We start from the raw sequence: 23,432 nt of genomic DNA on the forward strand, positions 1-23,432 counted from the left end.
GGACAGCAACATGCAGAAGATTGAAACCAGACCACTTTCTCACACCATTCACAAAAATAAACTCAAAATGGATAAAGGATCTGAATGTGAGCGGGAAACCATCAAAACCCTAGAGGAGAAAGCAGAAAAAGACCTCTCTGACTTCAGCCGTAGCAATTTCTTACTTGACACATCCCCAAAGGCAAGGGAATTGAAAGCAAAAATGAACTACTGGGACCTTATGAAGATAAAAAGCTTCTGCACAGCAAAGGAAACAACCAACAAAACTAAAAGGCAACCAACAGAATGGGAAAAGATATTTGCAAATGACATATCGGACAAAGGGCTAGTATCCAAAATCTATAAAGAGCTCACCAAACTTCACACCCAAAAAACAAATAATCCAGTGAAGAAATGGGCAGAAAACATGAATAGACACTTCTCTAAAGAAGACATCCGGATGGCCAACAGACACATGAAAAGATGCTCAACGTCGCTCCTCATCAGGGAAATACAAATCAAAACCACACTCAGATATCACCTCACGCCAGTCAGAGTGGCCAAAATGAACAAATCAGGAGACTATAGATGCTGGAGAGGATGTGGAGAAACGGGAACCCTCTTGCACTGTTGGTGGGAATGCAAACTGGTGCAGCCTGTCTGGAAAACAGTGTGGAGGTTCCTCAAAAAATTAAAAATAGACCTACCTTATGACCCTGCAATAGCACTGCTAGGAATTTACCCAAGGGATACAGGAGTACTGATGCATAGGGGCACTTGTACCCCAATGTTTATAGCAGCATTTTCAACAATAACCAAATTATGGAAAGAGCCTAAATGTCCATCAACTGATGAATGGATAAAGAAATTGTGGTTTATATACACAATGGAGTACTATGTGGCAATGAGAAAGAATGAAATATGGCCCTTTGTAGCAACGTGGATGGAACTGGAGAGTGTTATGCTAAGTGAAATAAGCGATACAGAGAAAGACAGATACCATATGTTTTCACTCTTAGGTGGTTGCTGAGAAACTTAACAGAAACCCACGGGGGAGGGGAAGGAAAAAAAAAAAGAGGTTAGAGTGGGAGAGAGCCAAAGCATAAGAGACTTTTAAAAACTGAGAACAAACTGAGAGTTTGGGTGATGGGAGGGAGGGGAGGGTGGGTGATGGGTATTGAGGAAGGTACCTTTTGGGATGAGCACTGGGTGTTGTATGGAAACCAATTTGACAATAAACTTCATATATTGAAAAAAAAAAGAATAAAGCAAATAGAGTCACATCAAATTTTAAAACTATTTTCCACAAGAGAAATCTGTTATTGTTTCTTCCTGCCCCATCCTTACTGCTTTCTGTATGTAGAGAACTATCTGAAAGATTAAGCGTTAGCTTAATGATTATAGAAACAATCTTACATTTATAATTTTTAAACTTCTACAGTTTCTTTCCTGGGGTCTTTTCTGTTCCTTTCTTGTTTTGTTTCTAAGGAAATCTGAGCACTCAATGCCAACCACAGCTTTTTAATAGTTTACTTTCTTATCTTGTCAGCTACAGGATAACTGTCTTACATCGTACTGTGGGAAAGCCCTGTTAAAACACTACCACAATGGGGGCGCCTGGGTGGCTAGGTTGATTGGGTGTCTGACTTCAGCTCAGGTCATGGTCTCATGGTTTGTGGGTTCAGGCCCTGAGTCTGGATCTGTGCTGACAGCTTGGAGCCTGGAGCCTGCTTTGGATTCTGTGACTCCCATTCTCTCTGCCCCTCCCCACTCATGCTCTGTATCTCTCTCCTTCAGATATAAATAAACATTAAAAAAATTAAAAAAAAACAACAACACAAAATACTACCACAATAGTCCATGCGACACAGGAGAGAGCTCCATCTCAACCCCTATCCAGTGTGGTTTGCAGCAGAAAGAACTAAAAGTGCCTTACTTGCGCCTTTTTTTTCATTGTACTATCTTGTTTTACTGTATTAAAAATTACATAATTTTATTAGGAAGAGACTTTATTAAGGGTTTTGTTAGGTGGTTAGTTGAATGTCCAACTTTCCTGGTAGTAATAAATTTTACAAACAATGTATCTGAAATGTATCTGGTTTGTGCTTAAAATCAGAATGGTAGAGTGGAAAAAAATCTTATTCTGGATTTCAAGAGATCTGGATTCTAAATACAGCTCTGCTATAAATTATGAATTATGTATCTTCTTTGGCAAACTAGTCTACTCTGGGCTTTTGAAAATGAGAGGTTTGGTTTAAATAGTATCCAGATTTCTCCCCGTACCAAATTCTGGTCTTCCCTGTGCTAGTTGGCTGATTGATGTCAGCTAAGGTGATGCCATAGAGGTGATTTGGGTAAAGGCTCCTTTCAAGAGGATGGACTAAGGAAAGGGCTATATATCTGAGGTTGGAGGAGATGACTATCTTTCCCATTAGTTCAATGAGCCTCCCTGCATGCCTAAAAGGACAAACTGAAATTTAGCAATTTCTTTTCTTGCAATTGCTCTATTAACCCAATGAATACTGAAATACATATTTTTTAAAAATTAGGAAGTAGCATGTAGTTGGAAATTCTTAGACTGGAGCTCCCAAATCTAGATGTAAATCCACAAACTCCCACAATGACGGAAACTATCATTAACTGCTTATGTGATCTTGGGTAAGTCATTAAATCTTCACAAGCTCAGGGATATTGAGCTCCAAGACCTCTTCTAATTCAAAAATTACTGATAGCCAGTAGCAACTGCCGAACTTAAAGATCACAAAAATTGTACAGAGCACTATTAATTTTTTTAAATGTTTTATTATTTTTTTTAAAGTTTATTTATTTTGAGAGAGAGAGAGAGTGTGCTGTGCAAGCTGGGAAGCAGCAGAGAGAGGCAGAGAGGAAGAATCCCAAGCAGGCTCCTAGCTCCCAGCAGACAGCCCCAAGTGGGGCTCGATTCTATGAACCATGAGATCACAGCCTGAGCGGAAATCAAGAGTTGCAAGCTTAACCGACTAAGCCACCCACGTGCCCCGTTAAATGCTTCAGAACAAGAATATTTAAAAAGATAGGTGTACATTAATAATATCCACTGTTCTACTTGATTTCTCACACATAAAAGGGATCTATGGAGCTTACTTTTCATGAGAATTAAATGAAATAAATGGGATTTGTATCATTTTCAATTCTTTTTTCTCCTTTGTATACTAGCTAAAATCTTTGTATAGCAATCTGCAATTGTGTTTGAACAGCTAATATAAATTATTTCACTTTTAGGAAAAACACAGCATAAAACCAGCAAAGTATTCAACTAAGTAACTAAGAGTAATTGCTTTTGAATTATAAGCATGAAACATTCTTTTTGAAGAATATTTTTCGTCTAAAGCAAATATAATTTATTACTACTTACAAGTTACTGTATAATAATGGAGTTTTTTTAAGATGGTGTAAGCATTTCCATAATATACCAACATTTTCAAGGTGTTTTGTTTAACTTGATTATAAAATATACTCTGGGGAAAAATGTATAGATTCTTTGTGAGAACAAATGTTTTTGAAAATTTGTCAATAGCCTTTCACAATGGAAATGGTCCTGAATCAAACAATTCAAAGCATATTTTATTTTGAAAAAGAAATCTTTTTTGTATTTCTTGTAATAAATATAAAATTCCTAAATCTGGAAGTTAGGTTTCATAACAAGTTAACATTTTTAACAAATAAGTGTCAATAACATTATATACATCATCTTTGTAGATATACATGTATATTTGGAAACAAGATGCAAACAAGTTTCTTTTACTTGTGCCTGGCACACAATCCCTGATAAAAGGCTCATATGCAAACTAGGACACTGCTTAGCTTAATACTCATTTTATAGGTAATAAAAAATTACCTATTCAAACAAAATATATCAGACTACTGTAGTGAAATTTAACAGATTAAATATATTTCCATTAGTGTTTAATTTCTTACTGTTTAACTCTCAAACCAAGGTTCAAGGGGTTAAAAAACCACATTTTTCCTCAGACTTCACTAATACACACTACTATTCATTTACCAAATAATAAGTAAATATTCTTTTGAAACACACACGAGAACATTAGAAATTATGAGTTAATTTTTAATATTTGCATGTTAAGAAAATATATTTCACATGTTAAAAAACACATATATGTTAGAACCAGTCATCTATATCGGTATGTATCTCCACTATTTATACTCTGAGACTATCATGGTTTTATCTACTTGAATAATTAAGGGTTTCGTTGTTTTTTTTTTTTTTTTTTTTTTGTCCATGATGGGCAAGAATTCTTCACATCAATGTCTCTATGAAGGCATGTTCATAAGAAGGTCAGGCGAAGTTTTTATTCATATGCTAGCTGTTGTGTAACATTAAATAATCATGAAGTACAACTTCTGAAAGAGGAGACCTTAAGCTATAGAAAGTGCCTATTGTTTGCTGTCATAACTCTAAAAGTTTACTCATCAGAGTTAAACAGTAAAATCATGCATAAGACACATTTCTAAGTTCTTATTTTCTATCCTTGAAAGTTTTCAGATCAAGATTATATACAACAATCTCATAAAGGTGGCTAATTTTTAAAAATGCATATATACATACATGTATATATACACATATATGTATATATACACATATATGTATATATACATGTATGTATATATGTGTATATATATACATACCCATAATATCAATTAAGTGATAATTTCCTTTATTTCAAATTCATCACTAATTTGCAATTCCTGAATTGAAAAAAAAGAAGCAAAGCTTCTTTTATTAGAAGTAAAGTACAACATGTAGAGTATGTTCAGCCCAGGGCTATGCTTAAGCTTAAGTAACAGAACAAACCTTTAGCAAAGCACTTTAAAGGTAATCTATGAATCAAAAATATTCCACTGGAACAATGGCCTTAAACATGAATATGACGATTGATTATGCCACTACTCTTGCTAAACTAGAAGGCACCTTAAAGTGACATTTCAACTATGTCCCAAAGTTTGTCTGGGACAAACTTTGGAAGATAACATAGCTTTAATCTTCAAAAATATAGAGGATTAGGTTGGTAAGTCTAATTTTGTTTTCTCTTCCATTTATTTAAGTTAAAAATAGCCTCTATCCATTATCTATGTCTAAAACATAATTTTATTCTACTCAATATATTGAGGTTTGTGTGTGAATCGGGTATTTTGAACCAGAGCTTTGTCCTGCAAATAATAAGAATTTATCATTTATAGGGGCACCTGGGTGGCTCAGTGGGTTGAGTGCCTGACTTTGGCTCAGGTCATGATCTCACAGTTCATGGGTTTGAGCCCCATGCCAGGCTTTGTGCTGATAGCACTTAGCCTGCTTCAGATTCTCTGTCTCCCTCCCTCTCTCTCTGCCCCTCCCCAGTCCCTGTTCTCTCTCAAAGATAAATAAATAAACATTTAAAAAAAGGAATTTATCATTTATAAAGTTGTTTTTTATGCCCCTCATACTAACATTGTAATAATTTGATTTATTAATCACTTCACATTTATTACCTAATTCATCTATTTTGGTTAAGCACATTTTACAGATGGGGTAACTTACGTTTGGAGGGATTAAGCCCAGTCGCCGAAGTAAGGATTATGTAGCTACTGATGCAATAGATAATTCAAACCTAGGCTGTCTGTCTTTAGATCTATAAACCTAAATACTATGACTTTTAAAATATGGATTTAAAACTTCATTCTAGAGCAAACAAATTATGATCTTCAGGAGTTGTGTCCCTAAGTTTGTTTCTTGAAGCTGGGGTTTGGGAACTATTGCATTATCACCATGCCACTCTGCCTCCCTAGAGTTTCTGATTTTGATTAACTGCCTCTTATTGCCATGAACCAGTCCTTTAGGGGAGCCTCTTATGAGACAGTGCATGATAGACGGTGCTGTGGAGGATTAAAAAGAAGAAGAAAATATGGCTCCTGCCTTGAGAAGATTACAATCTTAAAAATCTACTACCCCAAATATTGTAGGGCTATAAAGTGCCCAGACTAGGATGTTTATTAGAGATGACTTTGTGGGAGCAATACAGTTCTATTACAGTTTTGGTGGAAAGGAGAACAGAAACCGACAAAGAGACTAACCTGGGTATAAAGGTTTGACAGTGGAAATAAGACTTGTGGAATGGTTTAATAACCCTTCTTTATTTCAAAACACAATTTTAAATATTTCAATTCAATTTTCTCTCAAACACACACAAAATTACTAACCTTCTACATTCATGGCTTCTCTTAGAACCTGAAGTTTCTTTTGTCTCTCTCGGATTCGGTCCAAAGCGCTTGATATTGCTGAGGAAGTGGGCAATTCTCGAGTATGAAACATTGGATCCACTTTCTGAGGGCCAAAGATATCCAAGGCTATGCTTCCATCTGAGTATCTTGCCTCCTTTTTTCTAGGAGTAGTTGAAGTCCTCACTGTTACTGCTTCAGGGAGATATTGTCGGAATCCACCGGTTTCCCCAGAAAAGTCTCTCTCATCTGTGCAAAGCAAGTCCATGGATGAAGCCCAAATCTTCTTCTTGGGAAGCACATCAATACCAGGGATAGTTTTTTTTTCTGGGCCACTAGTTTTGAACTGGTAAGGGGAACAGGTATTTTCAGAATCTTCACGTGCAGAATTATTATCTGATGAAATGTCCTTGAAATAATCTTCCTCATCTTGTGTATCTCTGATGGACAGAAATCCCATAGATTTACTAAGCCCTTTGTTAAGAAAGGTCTGATGAGAGAATGGAGACTTGTGTATGTCTAGTACATCAGAAGTAGCGCTTCTTCCTGGAATGATAAGAATCTATCATGTATGTACAGAATTTTTAGAAAATAACTGGAATGTAATCTTACTATTGACAGTGAAAGTGCTGGTAATTTTCTAAATTTCCTAATGGAGGATCAGAGATGACATGGGATGGTGCCGATAGTGGAAGTGGAAAGAGAAGTTATGTTTGTGTAACTTTCGTGGTCCAATGTTTCTTACCTAATGAAAACAAGAATGTAGTGAACTTACTTTTTTGAGCAGTGTTATTTTATGTTCAAAGGTGAATTATTTGGTTTTTAAAAATAGACTAGACAAAAGTTTCTGATACTATCCAATTTGGCAGAATATTAATTATCCATGAAATGATTTGGCACAATAATAGAAGGTAGAGTATACTCCTTTAACTTCTAAAGGTATAATTCAAACATGTATCACTTCAACATAAAGCCTTGGTCTTTTCTGGTCATTTAAGTAAATATTTTTAAAGAAGAAACAAAGAATTCTTGCTATATTCTGGATGAAAAAAGGACTAGCATTTAGAATCCTTAAGTATCAAAATTTTATTATAATTAGATACATTTTCAGAAACGTTTGAAATCCAGATAATTTGATTGTTTAAATTATGTAAAAAACTTAATTTTTCCATGGCAGACCATCATGTACTAAAATAGTTTTTGTCTTAAACATAATGCATCAATATTTGTCAACTAGAATAAAGTCTTTTTATTCTTTAGTCTTTGATGTAGTTAAAAACTGGTAAGCCATTCTAATTTTTCTAAGGCACGAGTCTAAAAATGCATTGAGACACAGCAAAAATGTCCAACCAGAAATTAATTTTTGAAATCCATAAAGTGAATAACAAAAAAGTCATATATTTATGGCTCCACTATAGAAAAAGAAATGTAGAAAAATACTTCAGAGTTACTAACCCAGTAGCCCATAAACACTGAAGATTTCCTGTGTGACCTTCTGTGATCCCTCTCTAATAACCTATTTGCTATGTACACAATATAAAATAATGACTAAAACTTTCCTAGTAATACTAAATTGCTTAGTAATTGGTCTGTATAAGTCAATTGCCTCTTCAGGGCGATAGCTATAAGCTTTAATTCCCTGACTTCAAATTTTACCTTAAAAATCTTAGAAAAGTGAATTTATTTCAGAATGGTCCACAAATAATTGCTTACTGGAGAATTAGATTCAAATACTTTGCTTTTCTTGCAACTCATGTTTCCCTGAACATGGATCTTTTTAAATGCAAATAAGTATAACATCAATATTTGGGGCATGTCATATCAAGATCACTGAGAATATACCACACCACATCTAGACATAGATTATCACAGACTCTAGCTTCTAATCTAAGATAATTTAAAACTGATAAACACATGTTTATGTTACAGTATTTTAGAGATAAATCACATTCTTAAACAAACCACATATTGAAACTCATTAATTTAGAATTTTATTAAAAATGTAGAACAGATATTCTTCAAAATTGATAGAATACATTATATAAAAAATAAGAATTGAAAGGACTTAAGGGTCATACAACCACAGACGAACTCAACAATCTGCTTTCTTTTACCACTTAGCTACCAACAAGTAGCCAAACTTAGAGAAAATCAAACAAGTGAGTATTTTGGCAATGTCATAAATTCATAGTCAAACAAGTTGGACACTCAGCACCATGTGTTAATAGTAATTTCACTCACTCTCTACATGCTTCACTTTTTCTCATTCTTCAATTTTCCCACCTTAATTCCCTCTTCTTTTTTCTGATGATCTTATCTCATATTCCAACCAGAAAATAGAATCTGTCAGAAGAGAGCTTTCTCACTTTTCCATGGCTAATTCTATACATCTACCCATGTCTGCCAATCTTTTCCCTTGTCTCAAAAGATGAAATCTTTTACCAGGTGAAGGCCAATTCCCAATACGTGTTCAATCCCCTCTCCTTTCATGTTATCAGAGATTTTGCTTCTTTGGTTAACTTCCGTCCTCCATGTTAATTAACCCCTCTTTCTATCGAGTGATTACCATTAGTACATAAACATGCTTTAATGTCTCTATAATAAAAAGCAAACTAAACAAAACCTCTACCCTATTACCACATTTCCCTCTTGCCACTGCTGTCTCCAATTTCTTACTTCTCATTCAGTAGTCTGACTTTAGCTAACTTCCAACTCCTCCACACCTGGGCAACTCTCCTTATGTATCACTAATGACCTCCATATTGCCAAATCCAATGATTTTATATCCATATCCTACCTACCTCTACAGCAACAAGTACCCATCAGCAACAACTGATGGTGATGATAGTCACTTAATAAAGAACAATCCTCTCTTTACAAGAGTGTTTTCTCCTACTTCTTAGACTGCTCATTCTTAGTCTTTGCTTTTTCCTCCTCTATCAGATATTCAAATGTTGGATGTCCTCAGATATCAGTTTTAGAACCCTATCTTTTCACTCTTTTCTTATATAATTTCATCTGCTAACAAGGCTTTAAGTATTATCTATATAATGGTAACTCCCAAATTTAAATTCTTGGCACCAATGTCTTCTGGGAGCTCCATTGTTACATAGTTGGAACTTCTATTACTAAATCTTAGAAGCACCTCAACCTGAACATGCTTAAAACCAACTTTTTGCTTCCCACATCCAGAGATATCCATTCAACACCAATCTTTCCAGTTACAGAAAGTGGCATCATTATCCAATTGATTGCTCAAAACAGAAATAAAGGCACCATCCTGAAATCCTGGCTATTTAATACTGGCTATTTAACTTCTCAAAGATAACTTACTCCATGTGATTATTTCGATTTTCACTGGCATCACCCTATTCCCAGTTAACATTACCACTTGACTAGAAAACTGCAATGGCTTCTGGATAGGCCTCCCCCCTTCTTTCTTCATCCAACCACTCTCTATTCAGCAGTCAGAGTTATCTTCTTAAAGATAAATTCCATGATGCCACTACCTTTTTTAATAAGTCTCAAAGGCATAGTATTATACTCAAAATAAAATCGGACTCCTTTCAGGTCTGCTGTTTGAATCTTTCTTAGTCTCATCTCCACTTCTTTTATTCCATCCAGGCCACGGGTTTTCTTGTTAAGCTCTCTTCTATGTTAGGACATTTATACATATTGTTTTCTCTGCCCTGAATGGTCCAGACCTTTCTCATGATTAGTTGTTTCTTATTCTATACTTTTATTTTAAATATGACTTCTCCAGTAAGGCCTACTCTGACCACTATTGAAATAATCACCACATGTGCCATGAGTTTATTCTATCTGTAACAGGTAGATTTATCATTCTCTTTTAGGTCATTAGTATTTACTAATAATATATTAATGGGCCATGGGATCCTAAAAGCACCATGTCTTCTCACCAGCCATATAAAATTTAAAACTAATTGCTAATAAGGTGGTTCTTGAATAACTACTGCTCTATAAATGCTAGGTTTTTGTCTTTATGCAAAGTAGTAGATATAAAAATATTTCAGTTCCTATTTATTAAAAGTCCAGAAAATTATCATTTTTAAATTCTGTGAGGTAGGACAAAATTATAATGAAAATAATCCATTTAAGAGCCACTACTCGTGGCTCAGTCAGTTAAGCATCCGACTTCAGCTCAGGTCATGATCTCAAGGTTCATGGGTTTGAGCCCTGCATCAGCTCAGAACCTGGAGCCTGTTTCAGATTCTGTGTCTCCCTCTCTCTCTGCCCTTCCTCTGCTCATACTCTGTCTCTCTCTCTCTCTCTCTCTCTCAAAAATAAATAAACATTAAAAAAAATTAAAAAAATAAATAAAAGAAAATAATCCATTTAAAAGTTTGCACTACTTTGCTGCTCTCCATCTACAAAATATGCCAAATTTAACCATGGTTCAATTTGCTCTCCATGTCTGAAAATCACATTATGATAGCCAACTTAAAGTCTCATGACTATTACTAATAAAAGATAGTTTTGAACCATAATAATGTCTCTTCTGATAGCCAATAAAATGAAGGAATGGTGAAATAGGAAGGGGAGTGAGAAAGAAAGAAGGGACGGGGGAGGGATTGATACTCTTGAGGAAAATGGGCAAAAATTTGTGGACATGTGAAACAAGGTTCAAAGTGATGTGTATATACTTGGTATGTATATGCTCTAAAGTAAAATTGTAAGAGCTATCAACCACAAAAGCATTAAAGGCAGAAACTGAGTGTAGATCATTTTTTGAAGGAAGAAAAAAGAAGAGTTAGGAAAGAGATGTTTGGAGTGGTTTCTCCAGTGGGTCTATTGGCCTATGACTGCTTTTGTTTGCTTTTTAGATGAGGGAAAAAAAAAAAAAAGACAACCTTCAGGTAGGTAACAGAGAGATGGATTTGGGCTGGTACAAACACACCAGGTTTAAAAAAAATTTTTTTTTAATGTTTTTATTTATTTTTGCGACAGAGAGAGACAGAGCATGAGCAGGGGAGGGGCAGAGAGAGAGGGAGACACAGAATCTGAAGCAGGCTCCAGGCTCTGAGCTGTCAGCACAGAGCCTGATGCGGGGCTCGAACCCACAGACTGTGAGATCATGACCTGAGCTGAAGTCAGACGCTTAACCAACTGAGCCACCCAGGCGCCCCTAAACACACCGTTTTTAAATCACATATTACTAACTGGCAGGAGTCTCAGTGCATTTTTTCATGTCAATGATACTCATTATCTTCAACTATACAACTGGGTATGTATTTGCCTGATTAACATTTCACAAGTGGATAAAATATATACAACATCAAAGAACATATCATGGTTGCCTTGAATTGCTAAAGCACTGTGGGAAAAATGTCACTAATCTGGGAACTAAAAATGAGAGTTCAAATATAGAATCTGGCCCTTTAAGTGAGGAGAAACATGGAATTCCAGACTCATTTATTAGGTGCACAAGTCTGTTAGACGAGCAAGAACCATGTACTGTTGTTAACACCAGTGCCCCTTACTTACTAACTTTATTTGAGCTGCATAAAGTGCAATTTCTTCAACTGCTTTCCAGATATTTTTATTATATGTATTACGTATATACATATAATAGCTGGGCTATTACAATTATTTTATTTAACAGGCAGTAAACAGCACTGAAAACATTAAGTACATCTAAGAGCTGTGCTCACTACCCATTTTGATTATAGGAAGTTAATTATTTCTGAAGGCAGTGCCATTGGAACTACTCGTAAAAGCGTTCAGGTGGAAACTTCTTTAATATTTTCCCATCCTGGGAGAATTACTAGCTCCTGTCACTATATTCATAGAGCATTCTGGCCCTCTCTTAGGGCATTTCTTTCACTATATTAAAATTATCCATTATATTGGTATCTGTCATCACTCCCACTCATTTCCTCACCCCTCCCCCACTGGAACAATAACATAAGAAACCACATCTTACCTGTTTTTGTATTTCTAGTTCCTGATTAAAGACGTTCCAAAAGAATGATTGTAGAATGGATTGAATGCATAACTTCTTGAAACCTTTTAAAGCCAATTTAGGTAGCATAATCTACCAGAAAGATTACTGTCAAAACACCTGGGTTTTAATTCTAGCTTTACCAAATTCAATCCGTGAGCTTGGGCAAGCCACTTAATTTCTGTTTCTCACTTCAGTTACAAAACCGTGGACATAACTTTCTTCTTAAAGAGGACAGGATAAATGAACTAACCCCTAATGAACTATTATGAGATCTTCTGAATAAGGGCAACATAAAATTCTAAATTCCTCCTCCCTTTCATTTCTGTTTTATTTTCCTCAGCATATAATTATCTATCAAGGGGGAATTTAAAAGTTCCTTTGAGAAGAAATCATGAAACCAGAAATCAAAAGATCCCCAACAAAAGTTTTAGACTGTATAATTTAAAAAAATCAAATTATTCAAAACAGGATAAATGGTGACTACAGGTGAATTTTTCATCTCTCAAAAAGGCTCTGAGTTCAGAGAGTTTACAGATACAATTATTTTACATACAATTATGAGCATCCAAATATAAAATGAATCCATAAACATTTTCCTTCTGGAGAATACACAGCTTGCTAAAAACTAAGTGGGGAAAATGAATAACAATAAAAGATTTTAAGAATATAAAAAGTCTTCCTAATAGAACATAGTCCATTTATTTTAGCTAAATTAAAAAAAATCTCCCTTGTAAAGTACATTGTGTTTAATTATTTTTTATATATGATTAACATCATCCTTACTTGGATACCATCATTCACCTTTCCCCTCACACAAGACTCAAAAATTCAAGTGTCCCCTAGAAGCTAAGTTCAAAATGACATTTCAGTATTAAAAGAGGTTCCCCGATTACCCATCTGTCCTCACAAGTGTGTTCAAGTACATAAAAAAAGAAACATGATATTGTCAATACACCCAAGTTCTGAAGCACTATCATGCTGATCTGATCATGGTGTAGGTTTCCGCCTTAAGCTTGGCAGGAAACGTCTGATTTCTTTCTGCTTACTGAAGCCATTTTATCAGCACTGGCAGTATAAAATAACAAAATGGGGGCAGACAGCCCAATAGTTTAGGCCTTAAGCTTTTGTAACAGATCTGAGAGGTAAGATATGAGGAAAGACCTTTTAAGGTCATTTACTGATAGATAAAAAATGTCATTGTTAAGTTCCAATCTAACGACCAAATCACTTAGATACAGGCGTTAACCCTAAAATCGCTTACTTCTTTTAACCTAATTTTGTATCTCACTGCCCATTTTGAAATTTTCTTTACTGAAAACTGTGGCTAGGAACCTAATAAACTAAAGCTATCACTACATAAAGGTTTCAGGTTGGTTTGCATCAAAGAGAATGTTTTAGTACTGATGCAGTATAACAAGGCCCTGTGCTGCAAGTGGCCACTGACAGTTAAGAACTGGCACTGCCTGGGCACCTGGGCGGCTCAGCTGGTTAGGTGTTCGACTCTTGATTTCGGCTCAGGTCACGATCTCATGGAACTCAGCCACATATGAGGCTCTGCACTGACATTGCGGAGTCTGCTTGGGATTCTGTCTTTGCCCCCTCCCTGCCCACACTCTCCCTTTCTCTCAAAACAAACAAACAAACAAACAAGCATTAAAAAAATAACAAACAAACAAACACAACAACACAAAACCAAACCCTGGCACTGCCCAAAAGTAACACTGGTGTCCTAGAAGAATATTTCTTCTTCACAAGGTAATTTTTTTAATCTTAAAGTTTTTATATTAACTATATATGCTATATTAGTATATACCATTGACTATTAGCTGCTAATTGCTTGTCGGGTACTGGCTATAAGTGGTATATTATATTGATTCTATCTTTGAGATGTGGTTTTATACATTTGTTAAAGGTAATTAAGAGAGCCCTTGAGCAGTAATACTACTGTGCAAAGCAATGGCTAAGAACTGAGGAATACTCTTCCATGACACGTGATCTAAAAAAGGCTATTGTTTAAGTATAAGGACCTCTAATTCTATCCAAAATGTAAACACAAACAAAATTTGGTTTATCTTGAATGATAAATTGTAATTCCTTACAAATTCTCCTGAGTATTGGTATAGAGATTTAATTCTCCAATAAAAGGATATGACTAGATATAAAATCAATGGACAGTCTAAAGATTTCTCTGTCAAAATTTTAAACTCACTACAGTCAAGCCAAAATTATCTGCATTTGGATAGTCTATGAATCATAAGCATTCTAAAGAACTGTTAGATAATAATACTGAATACCTCTTAATATTATAAAAACAAAATCACAAAAGGCATTAATAATTTGGTTTAAAGCTTTTTTTAAAGTTTATTTTGAGAGAGAGGGAGAGAGAAAGTGCATGTGTGTGAGTGCGGGAGGGACAGAGAGAGAATCCCAACTAGGCTCTTCTGCACTGTCAGCGTGAGCCTGATTCAGTGGGGCTCAAACTCACAAACCATGAGATCATGACTTGAGTCAAAATCAAGAGTCAGATGCTTAACTGACTAAGCCACCCAGGCGCCCCTAAAACTTCTGATATATTTGTTTTTATAGTAAGAAAATAGTCTAATAATATGAGCCAAGATGGTGAACTACAGCTTTTTTTTTTTTTTTACTTTGCATACAACTTAATGTTTAAACATAGATTATCTAAAACAATAAATCATAGAGTCTTATATATTTCTTTATGGAACCATTAAAATTGTATTACAAATGTATTATGAAATCTAATAGTCTTATAAAACTTTTTCTCATATCCATTGAATTGACAAATATTCATTTTTCATCTACAAAAACTTGTGTGCTTAATATAATAGGTATTCTCTCTCCTTAGCATCTACATGCCCAGAAAGCTTAATTTTGTATACACATTTATTAAAAAATATGTATAAATATGTATAAATGTAAATGACAATAAAATAACCTTCTATTTAAAGTATGTTTTAGAGTAGATATAGATTCAGCTCAAACTATCAACACTAAAATAGTATGTAATAATTACTGTCTGTAACAATAAGACTCTGAGTGATTGAAAGTAATACAATCTAAACTATGTTAACACTTAAGTCTTTAAATATGGCATGATGATCTTTTTTGTTTTCTATAGAATATATGATGGACAGGGAGAAAATGGGGGACTCATATATAGGAACATTTTTTTTTAAGGAAAAAAATACTTAAAAATTAACAATTAATAATATAACATTATAGTTACTAACTCAACAAATAACAAACAAGAAAACCAACTTCAATTCTATAACATGGCCATTTAATGATAGTAGGAGATGATAGAAGGGAATTCCAGAAAAAGATTGGAGAAAGAAAGGAATGAGAAATAAGGAAGAAGAGAGAGAAACGGAGAGTGAGGGAAGGAGAGAGAGGGATGGGGGAAAGGGAGGAGAAACCAGAAAGATGATAAATAAGAGAAAGAAAAATCATTTCTTTTAAATCTAACATTCACTTATTAAAGTATTCACTATGTCTTCTTGAAAAAGACTCTTCCAGCTTGCCATTGACATTTAACTATAACTTTCTATTATTATTCAGCTCTAAAACAGGAGACTGACTGAAAAGTTGATGGATTAACAAAATGCTGCTCTTCTTGGCACCAAAGTTCACGCTATATCAATATCTCAAGTTGTAGTATAGTGTTAAAATAAAGGGAAATATTTTTACCTATAAGAAGAAGGTAAAAATATTTCCCTTTATTTTAACACTATACTACATTATACTATATAGTGTATATATATACACACACATATATATATACACACATATAGTCTGCCTTCTGTTTTTTTGACCCATGCATAAATAATATATGTATTAGAAAAGTAACCTTATGTAACCAGAAATAGATTATATTGATGATATGAAAGCAAAGGTACTTTTTCAAAAAAGTAGTCCTTATTCCATAAGTAAAACAGAAGTACCAAAACAGCCACTTAACTAACTAAACCATTACAGAATCACTCCATCAGAAATGATTTTATTGCTTTTCCTTGATTTCTCAAGATAAGCAGTACACTTGTTGAGGGGCACATTTTTCCTTCTCAATATAAGAGTTCTGAATTCTGTAAAACATTTGGTTCAGATAAACAAGTGGCTATATTTATGTTTCACAATGAGACTTTTTTCATAGGCTTTAACTAAGACAGCTGTGCCCTGATTATCTGATTAAATTAAAAAGTTAAACATCTTAGCTTTTAATCTATTATCAGTTAGAATGTTTTATTAGAATTATCTAAGCAATATTTACATTTACTTTGCACAGCCCCAAGATTTAAGACAATAAAATGCTTCACCTATAAAATATTTTTCATGTTTAGATTATCATAATTGTCAATATTGCTTGAGAAACAGAGAACAAAGATAATCAGCAAAAACAAAAGTTCATTTCATAAATAAGCCAAGCTTGAAATTTAACACAAAAATAAATTTTCATGTAAAAATTAATTTTTTTCTGCTTTCATTTTACATGTTTGGGATTTGTAATCATTTTCTTAAAAAAGTGATTATATAGTACCCATAATTATCTAATGCTGTTTGTAACAGCAAAACCACTTTTCATTAGTTTTTATTTACTAAGTATCTTATAACCTAAAACAGTATTTGATAACTGCAAGTCATAAAATTAGTTGGTAATGAAATTGACTTAGGGGGTTGTGATTCCGATTAAAATAAGAAATAGAATAGAAAACAGTGTAGTAGGGGCGCCTGGCTGGCTCAGTTGGGAGAGGGTGGGACTCTTGATCTCAGGGTTGTGAGTTCAAGTCCCAGTTTGGGTGTAGAGATTACTTAAAAAAATAAAATTAAATCTTAAAAAAAAAGAAACAAAGAAACAAAATAGAGTGCAGTAAAAGTAATGTTGCTTTCTGAAACTTTGTTTCAATAGTGTCCATGTGCTTATTTCACCTTGCTTTAAAATGCATTTTTGGGGCTCCTGGGTGGCTCAGTTGGTTAAGCATCCGACTCGGTTTTGATTCAGGTCTTGATCTCACAGTTTATGCATTCGAACCCTGCACGGGCTTGGCTGACAGCACAGAGCCTGCTTGGAATTCTCTCTCTCCCTCTCCCCTGCTCTCTCACGCTCTCTCTCTCAAAAAAAAAATTATTTTTAATATAAAATTCCATGATAAAGTAAATAAATTATATTATTGCTATAATAACAATATTGGAAAGGAAATGATTTACCATGGGAGTCCTGGCTGTCTTAGTAATGTTTTCTGTATAATTTTAAAGGATTTATATATTAATATAGTTACTGTTCCTGTCGGTTCCCTGCCTCCACTTTGCATACTTATATTCTTTTCTGTTTTTTTTAAATGTTTATTTAATTTTGAGAGAAAGAGAGAGGGCCACCCAGGCGCCCCTGCATACATGTATTCTAATTATGGTCACAATTATCAGATTTCCAAGTCAGGTAAATATGATTTCATAAAAGAAACAATGAAATAAGGTTAAAGCTCAAAAGTTTCCCATTAATATATTCTTACCTGTTGGTAATCCTTTTCCTCTCAATCGGTCTCGAATAGCCTGGCTTCGATCAGGCTTTTGTTCACTGTTACGGGAAAGTTGATCCGTCTGTACACAGATAATCAAAAATCAAGTTTGACAAAACAACCTGCCTTTTGTTTTCATGGTAATTGTCTACAGAATGACATTAGTTAGACAATTTTTGGAGTAAAACATTAACTAAAGACACTCAACACTTACTATTGTTAATTTGTATTCCTTCAACAGGATTTATGTAGCTCAGTTCTGGCCAATTACTCTTCAGGAAATGAAAGGCAAGGCAGAGTAATAGAAGAAAGCCAAACTGAAGTAGTTAAAATGAGTTCCATCTGAAAACAAACTTGAAGAGTTTTTTTTTTTTTTTCCTGATAATTACATTACTCTCTCAAGTTAGATTATAATTTTAAAATCATATTAATTCTGGTACAATAAATTTTCTCCTGATTTAACTATGCATTGAGGGTACTGACTTAAATTATTTTCAAAAATAATTTACCAGATTTTTCCTGCCAGAAATTACATTTGAGAAATGCTTTAAACTAAATGACATATTGAGGGATGACAATTAAATTTAAATCAATGCTCTTTTAAATCTCCTTTATAATAAAATGTTTAAGTAGTCTTAAGCTTTAATAACTTTAACTAAGGGTACTCCTTTGAAATAAAGCATGTTATTTTCTTCCTCCCTGGCTCCTTGAAGCTCAGTTGCCATCATGAACGACACAGTTAGCTATCCGGACTGGGAAGTTCATAACCAACCGAGTACTTGAGCGGAAATAAATGGTTATTGATGTTCTTCATCCCCAAAAGGCGATAGTACCTAAGAAATTTGGGAAAAACTACCCAAAATGTACAAGACGACACCAGACACCATCTTTGTATTTGGATTCAGAACTCATTCGGGTGGTGGTAAGACAACTGGCTTTGGCATGATTTTTGATTCCTTGGATTATGCAAAGAAAAGCGAACCCAAACAAAGAGATGGCCTGTTTGAGAAGAAAAAGACCTCAAGAAAACAGTGAAAGGAACACAAGAACAGAACGAAGAAAGTCAAGGCGACAGTGCAAAAGCCAATTATTGGTGTTGACAAAAAGAAATGAAGTATCTAGCAGTGAGCAGGAGACTGGACAACAGAAGGAATAAAAAGATTCTGCAGTGACTGTGGTGATTGTGCAGATTTCTCATGAGAAGATTAATAAAGTAAGAACTTTAAAAAATTGATAAAATAAAATAAAGCCTATCATAGGGGAGATGGGTGGGAGGATGGGTGAAATAGGTAAAGGGGATTAAGAGTACACTTATCATGATGAGCAACTGAGCACTGAGTAATGATGTATAGAATTGTTGAATCACTATATTGTATACCCGAAACTAATATAACACTGTATGTTAACTATACTGGAATTAAAAAAAAAATAAATTAAAAATGTATTGGTGGGGAAAAAAAAGCATATTACCTTTAAAAAATAAATAAAAGTGTATCAACTTAGATCAAATTCCACATAATTAGGGATGAAAAATTAGAACACTAGGTTTATTTAGATGATCAATTAGAGTAAAAACTCCAAGAAAAAGAAGGAGAGATAATGATGAAGAGAAATTATTTAAATCTGGCACCAGGGGAATGCATACACATTTGTTTACACACATACAAACACACACATTTTAATATTGCTCCATTAGTGAAACCTGTTTGCATATGGATTATAAATCCAGGGGCACCTGGATGGCTCAGTCCGTTAAGCATCTGACTTCAGCTCAGGTCAGGATCTCATGGTTCATGAGTTCAAGCCCTGCGTCAGGCTCTGTGCTGACAGCTCAGAGCCTGGAGCCTGCTTCAGATTCTGTGTCTCCCCCTCTCTCTCTGCCCCTCCCTTGCTCTCTCTCTCTCTCTCTCTCTCTCTCTCTCAAAAATAAGTAAACATTAAAAAACAAAACGGTAGCTGTTGGGAGTTCTGTCCAGTGATATTAGCAAGAGCAATGGAATGATGACTGGAACGTTGTTATTTCTTCTTAGTAGAAATTTGCCTCTGGAAAGGCAGGCTCCCTATATATGAACTCTAATTGCCCCTTCTATTCTTCTCTCCTACTAACCAATCCCACAACACTCCCCATACAGATTTAATACTGTTCCTCAAACATACCCTGTTCTTTCCTACTTCACAGCACTTATCTAGGTTTACTTCCCTCTGCCTAGATTACTTTCTATCTAGACTTTTGGATCTAGTTCAAAGTGCTATTTTTCAATGCAGTCATAATTTGTATCCTTTCCCCTCAAACCTTCAAATGGTATGTTGCTTTCCATACTGTTCTCTGCATTTTATAATTAAGCAAATGGTCTTTAAATAAGAGCTCTTAGAAGGTAGAACAAACATTTTATTCAAATTTATATATATCTGCAGTATCTAGCACGTTTCATATGTAGATGAGCAATATATAGTTACTGCAATAAACTGACCTAAATACTAAATGTAAAGAGATAGACATCTTTTATCTAACATGGGCAACTATTAGAAGGATAAGAGAATTTCATGGAGGAATATTTCTTCATGGAAAGGGGAAGAAAAAGTATTTTCAACAATTTTACTGTATCAAAAAAATAGCAAGACAAGTCTTAGAGGAGGTGTGGTATAACAGAAAGATCCCTGGACTAATAGGAAACATATATCCCATAAGCTGTGTGAATCTCAATTTCCTTATTTATAAAGTGAGTTAGTACAGATCAATACTTCTCAAAGGGAGCTTTACAGATCATTAGTATTATGGGAAAAATCTATAAAAAAAAAAAGACACAAATAAGTTTGGGAAATGTTTCACCTACATGTAGGCATATCATTCTTGAAGGTAATACAGTCTAGTGTATTAAAGGTTCTGAGAAGTTCTGCAGTGAAAATATATTTTAATTTCTCTTAAATATTAGATTTTCCTCAAAATTATTTGATCACAAAGGAATTTTTATTTATTTAATTAAAAAATGGTTATTTATTTATTTTGAGAGCAAGAGAGAGAGACAGCACAAGTTGGGGAGGGACAGAGAGAGAAGGAGGAGAGAATTCCAAGCAGGTTCCACACTGTCAGTGCAGAGTCCGATGTGGAGCTCAGTGCCCCTAATCCTAAGATCATGACCTAGCCAATATCAAGAGTCAGATGCTTAACTGACTGAGCCATGCAGGCATCCCCACACAGGAATTTTTAAAAACAAAACTATATTTGAAAATATTTAGGAAACTTTGGTCTGGATAGAGGGCTTTCATAGATTTTTAGTAGTTTTACCTTTGTTTGTTTGTTTTTTTAAGTCACATGCAGGAATATAAACAAATAAATCAATTAAAATTGGAGGCAGCTCTAGTTAAGGAGGGGAAATCAGCAGCCAAGAATCGCATTCACTCGGCCTCTACTACCTGTATTCCTTTCACTACAGAAGTACCAAGGCTGCATGGGGTACAGTTTATAAACCATTTGCCCGGAAGAATCTATGAGCCTGTTTCTTGTTAACTGGCAAACTGCATGGAATTTGGATATACCCCTGCCAGCCATACAACATCCTGGTTAAGATGACAGAGCTGAACTCCTAGGGAAGAAGTAAGAAGCCATCATAACACTGTGTGACAGTAGCAAATTGTGGTCCACACGAAGGAGAAGGACTTCACTTGAAAGGGTAAGAGCAGATGAAGTTCGGATCTAAACAGATATCAGAAACCAAGGGAAACTAGGCAAATGGGATAGAATGTAGCTCGAGAAACGCAGAGGTGGGACGATAAATACCGTGTGTGTTATTTTGGGGATTCTTCACATCTGAGACAAGAGAGAGAATGGGAGAGTCCAGGTCTTGGGGCAATCTAGCAGAGATACAAGCATGTATCACCCCTGCCCATCAGGTGACAGTGTCCCCAGAGGGTGGAGAGGATTTCAGGTATAGCCTTGTCCAGACAAGTAAGTGGCCAAGTAAGAGGTTACAGAGCAACAGAAAGTGCGTTATTAATGTGAAAACCCATTTTGTATGTCAGTGCGTTTTTCATAATAGACAGAACCACTTGCTGAGGATGTAAGAAAGGACGCAAGAGCAGATGATTTCAGCTCTAACATGCTGTGACTCTATAGTACTTGTTGGAATACAGTTCTAAAAAAAAAAAAGACTAATTCTTACGAAATCTAGGAGACTAAGTCAATTGACTGGGCTTCTAAATTTTAAGTGCCATTTCAAATAAACCATTTGACATTAGAACAAGAAATTTACTCTCCTGTCCTCATCTTCATTGAGAAAATGCTACCAATAGTATCTTTAAAGAAAATCCTGTGATACTCTGCTAAATTTTAAAATATGACTATCTGCATCAGTCGGAACTGTGGCTTACCCCAGAAAGATTTCCCAGAACCAGTTTGACCAACTGTTTCACGTAGGAAAATGAAGGTGCACAGTTGCTATTCCTAATGTGGGCGCTGCAAGCATCCAGGACAGTCCGGACAGAAACTCGAGCATATATAACATCTTCGCACATTCCAAGCAGTATGCTGTTGAGGTGATCTCCAAGCTTGATAGGCTAATGTAAAGAAAGAAAAGGCACTTTCAGAACTGTGGGTAAATCTTACCTAACAAAGTCAAGCCATTTCAGGAGTCATAGGAACCACACCAAACACATTTCGAATACTCGGAAGAAATGAGCTCCTTATCTAACAGTATGTACATTTTAGTGTATTTTATCTTTTCATAATCCAAAAAAATTATTAGCAGAAGATGGTTAACACACATCTCCCAAGACAGGAAGTATTACAGAAAAACTGTTTTTTGGGGGTAGGGGGGCTAGGGGGGTAGGGTATAATAAAGAAATGGAATTCCTAGGTCATTCAAATATTTTGGTAAGCAGTTATGTGAGTGTGTGTGTACATTTTGGGTGAATAAATGATTTCCTAACAATTGATAAAATGTAACATATTCATTATATATTAAATATAATTTGATACTCTCATGATAACTTAGATTTCAAATACTGCAATGACTCAAGTCATTTAAATATCAGTTCTCATTATGCTGCTGAATCAGAGAAACTGGAATGTAAGATTTTTTAATTAGGTGACATGATTTGTAGAACATTATATCCACATATCCAATAAGCATACAAAAAAATGCAAATTAAAACCACAAAAAGAAGCCACTACATGACTAAACAGAATGGGTAAAAAGAAGACTGATAATATTGATAAGGAGAAAAGCACTGTTGGTGGGAGTTTAAACTGGTACATCCACTTTGGTTGAAACATGCTTTCCCTGTGACCCTTCCTTTCCGCTTCTCATCCATTTGTATATTATGTCATCCTTTAGATCTCACCTTAGATGCAGTGTCCTTTAATAAACACATCCTAACCCTCTAAATCTAGTTAAAGGCTCTGACTCTGGTGTTCCATGGCACCCTCCAGTTCCCTACCACAGCATTCACGCATTGTTATAACTGGTTATTTAATGCCTAGACTCATTGATATACTCCACAGGCACGGGCCATTCTATTCCTACTAACTAGTACAGTGTCTGACACAAGACGGGGCTTCAACTTTTGAATTGGTATTGAATACTTGCAAAATGACTATGATTTCTGATAGCAAAATACTAGTGAAAACTTATATACTTCCTCTCCAATTTATACATTATTGATACTGACTTAATTTTCAGTTATCTGAAGAGTATAAAGTGTTAGCC

General features: G+C 34.9%; 1 protein-coding gene across 6 annotated transcripts in view; it reads right to left on the bottom strand.

The window, feature by feature from the left end:
- Nucleotides 1-23,432, bottom strand: part of PTPN13 (protein tyrosine phosphatase non-receptor type 13) — a 233,990-nt gene that overhangs the window by 102,205 nt on the left and 108,353 nt on the right. For 5 of the 6 annotated variants that reach the window (XM_047856949.1, XM_047856951.1, XM_047856948.1 and 2 more), the window contains exons 5-7: nucleotides 22,096-22,281; nucleotides 17,722-17,809; nucleotides 6,214-6,777 (exon numbers count right to left, since the gene is read on the bottom strand). In XM_047856949.1, coding sequence (XP_047712905.1) covers nucleotides 6,214-6,777; nucleotides 17,722-17,809; nucleotides 22,096-22,281 — 838 coding nt within the window. The remainder of the gene's footprint in view (nucleotides 1-6,213; nucleotides 6,778-17,721; nucleotides 17,810-22,095; nucleotides 22,282-23,432) is intronic. The other variant, XM_047856950.1, reaches the window with a different exon arrangement.

This window comes from Prionailurus viverrinus, chromosome B1 (assembly GCF_022837055.1).
Source record: "Prionailurus viverrinus isolate Anna chromosome B1, UM_Priviv_1.0, whole genome shotgun sequence".
NCBI lineage: Eukaryota > Metazoa > Chordata > Mammalia > Carnivora > Felidae > Prionailurus > Prionailurus viverrinus.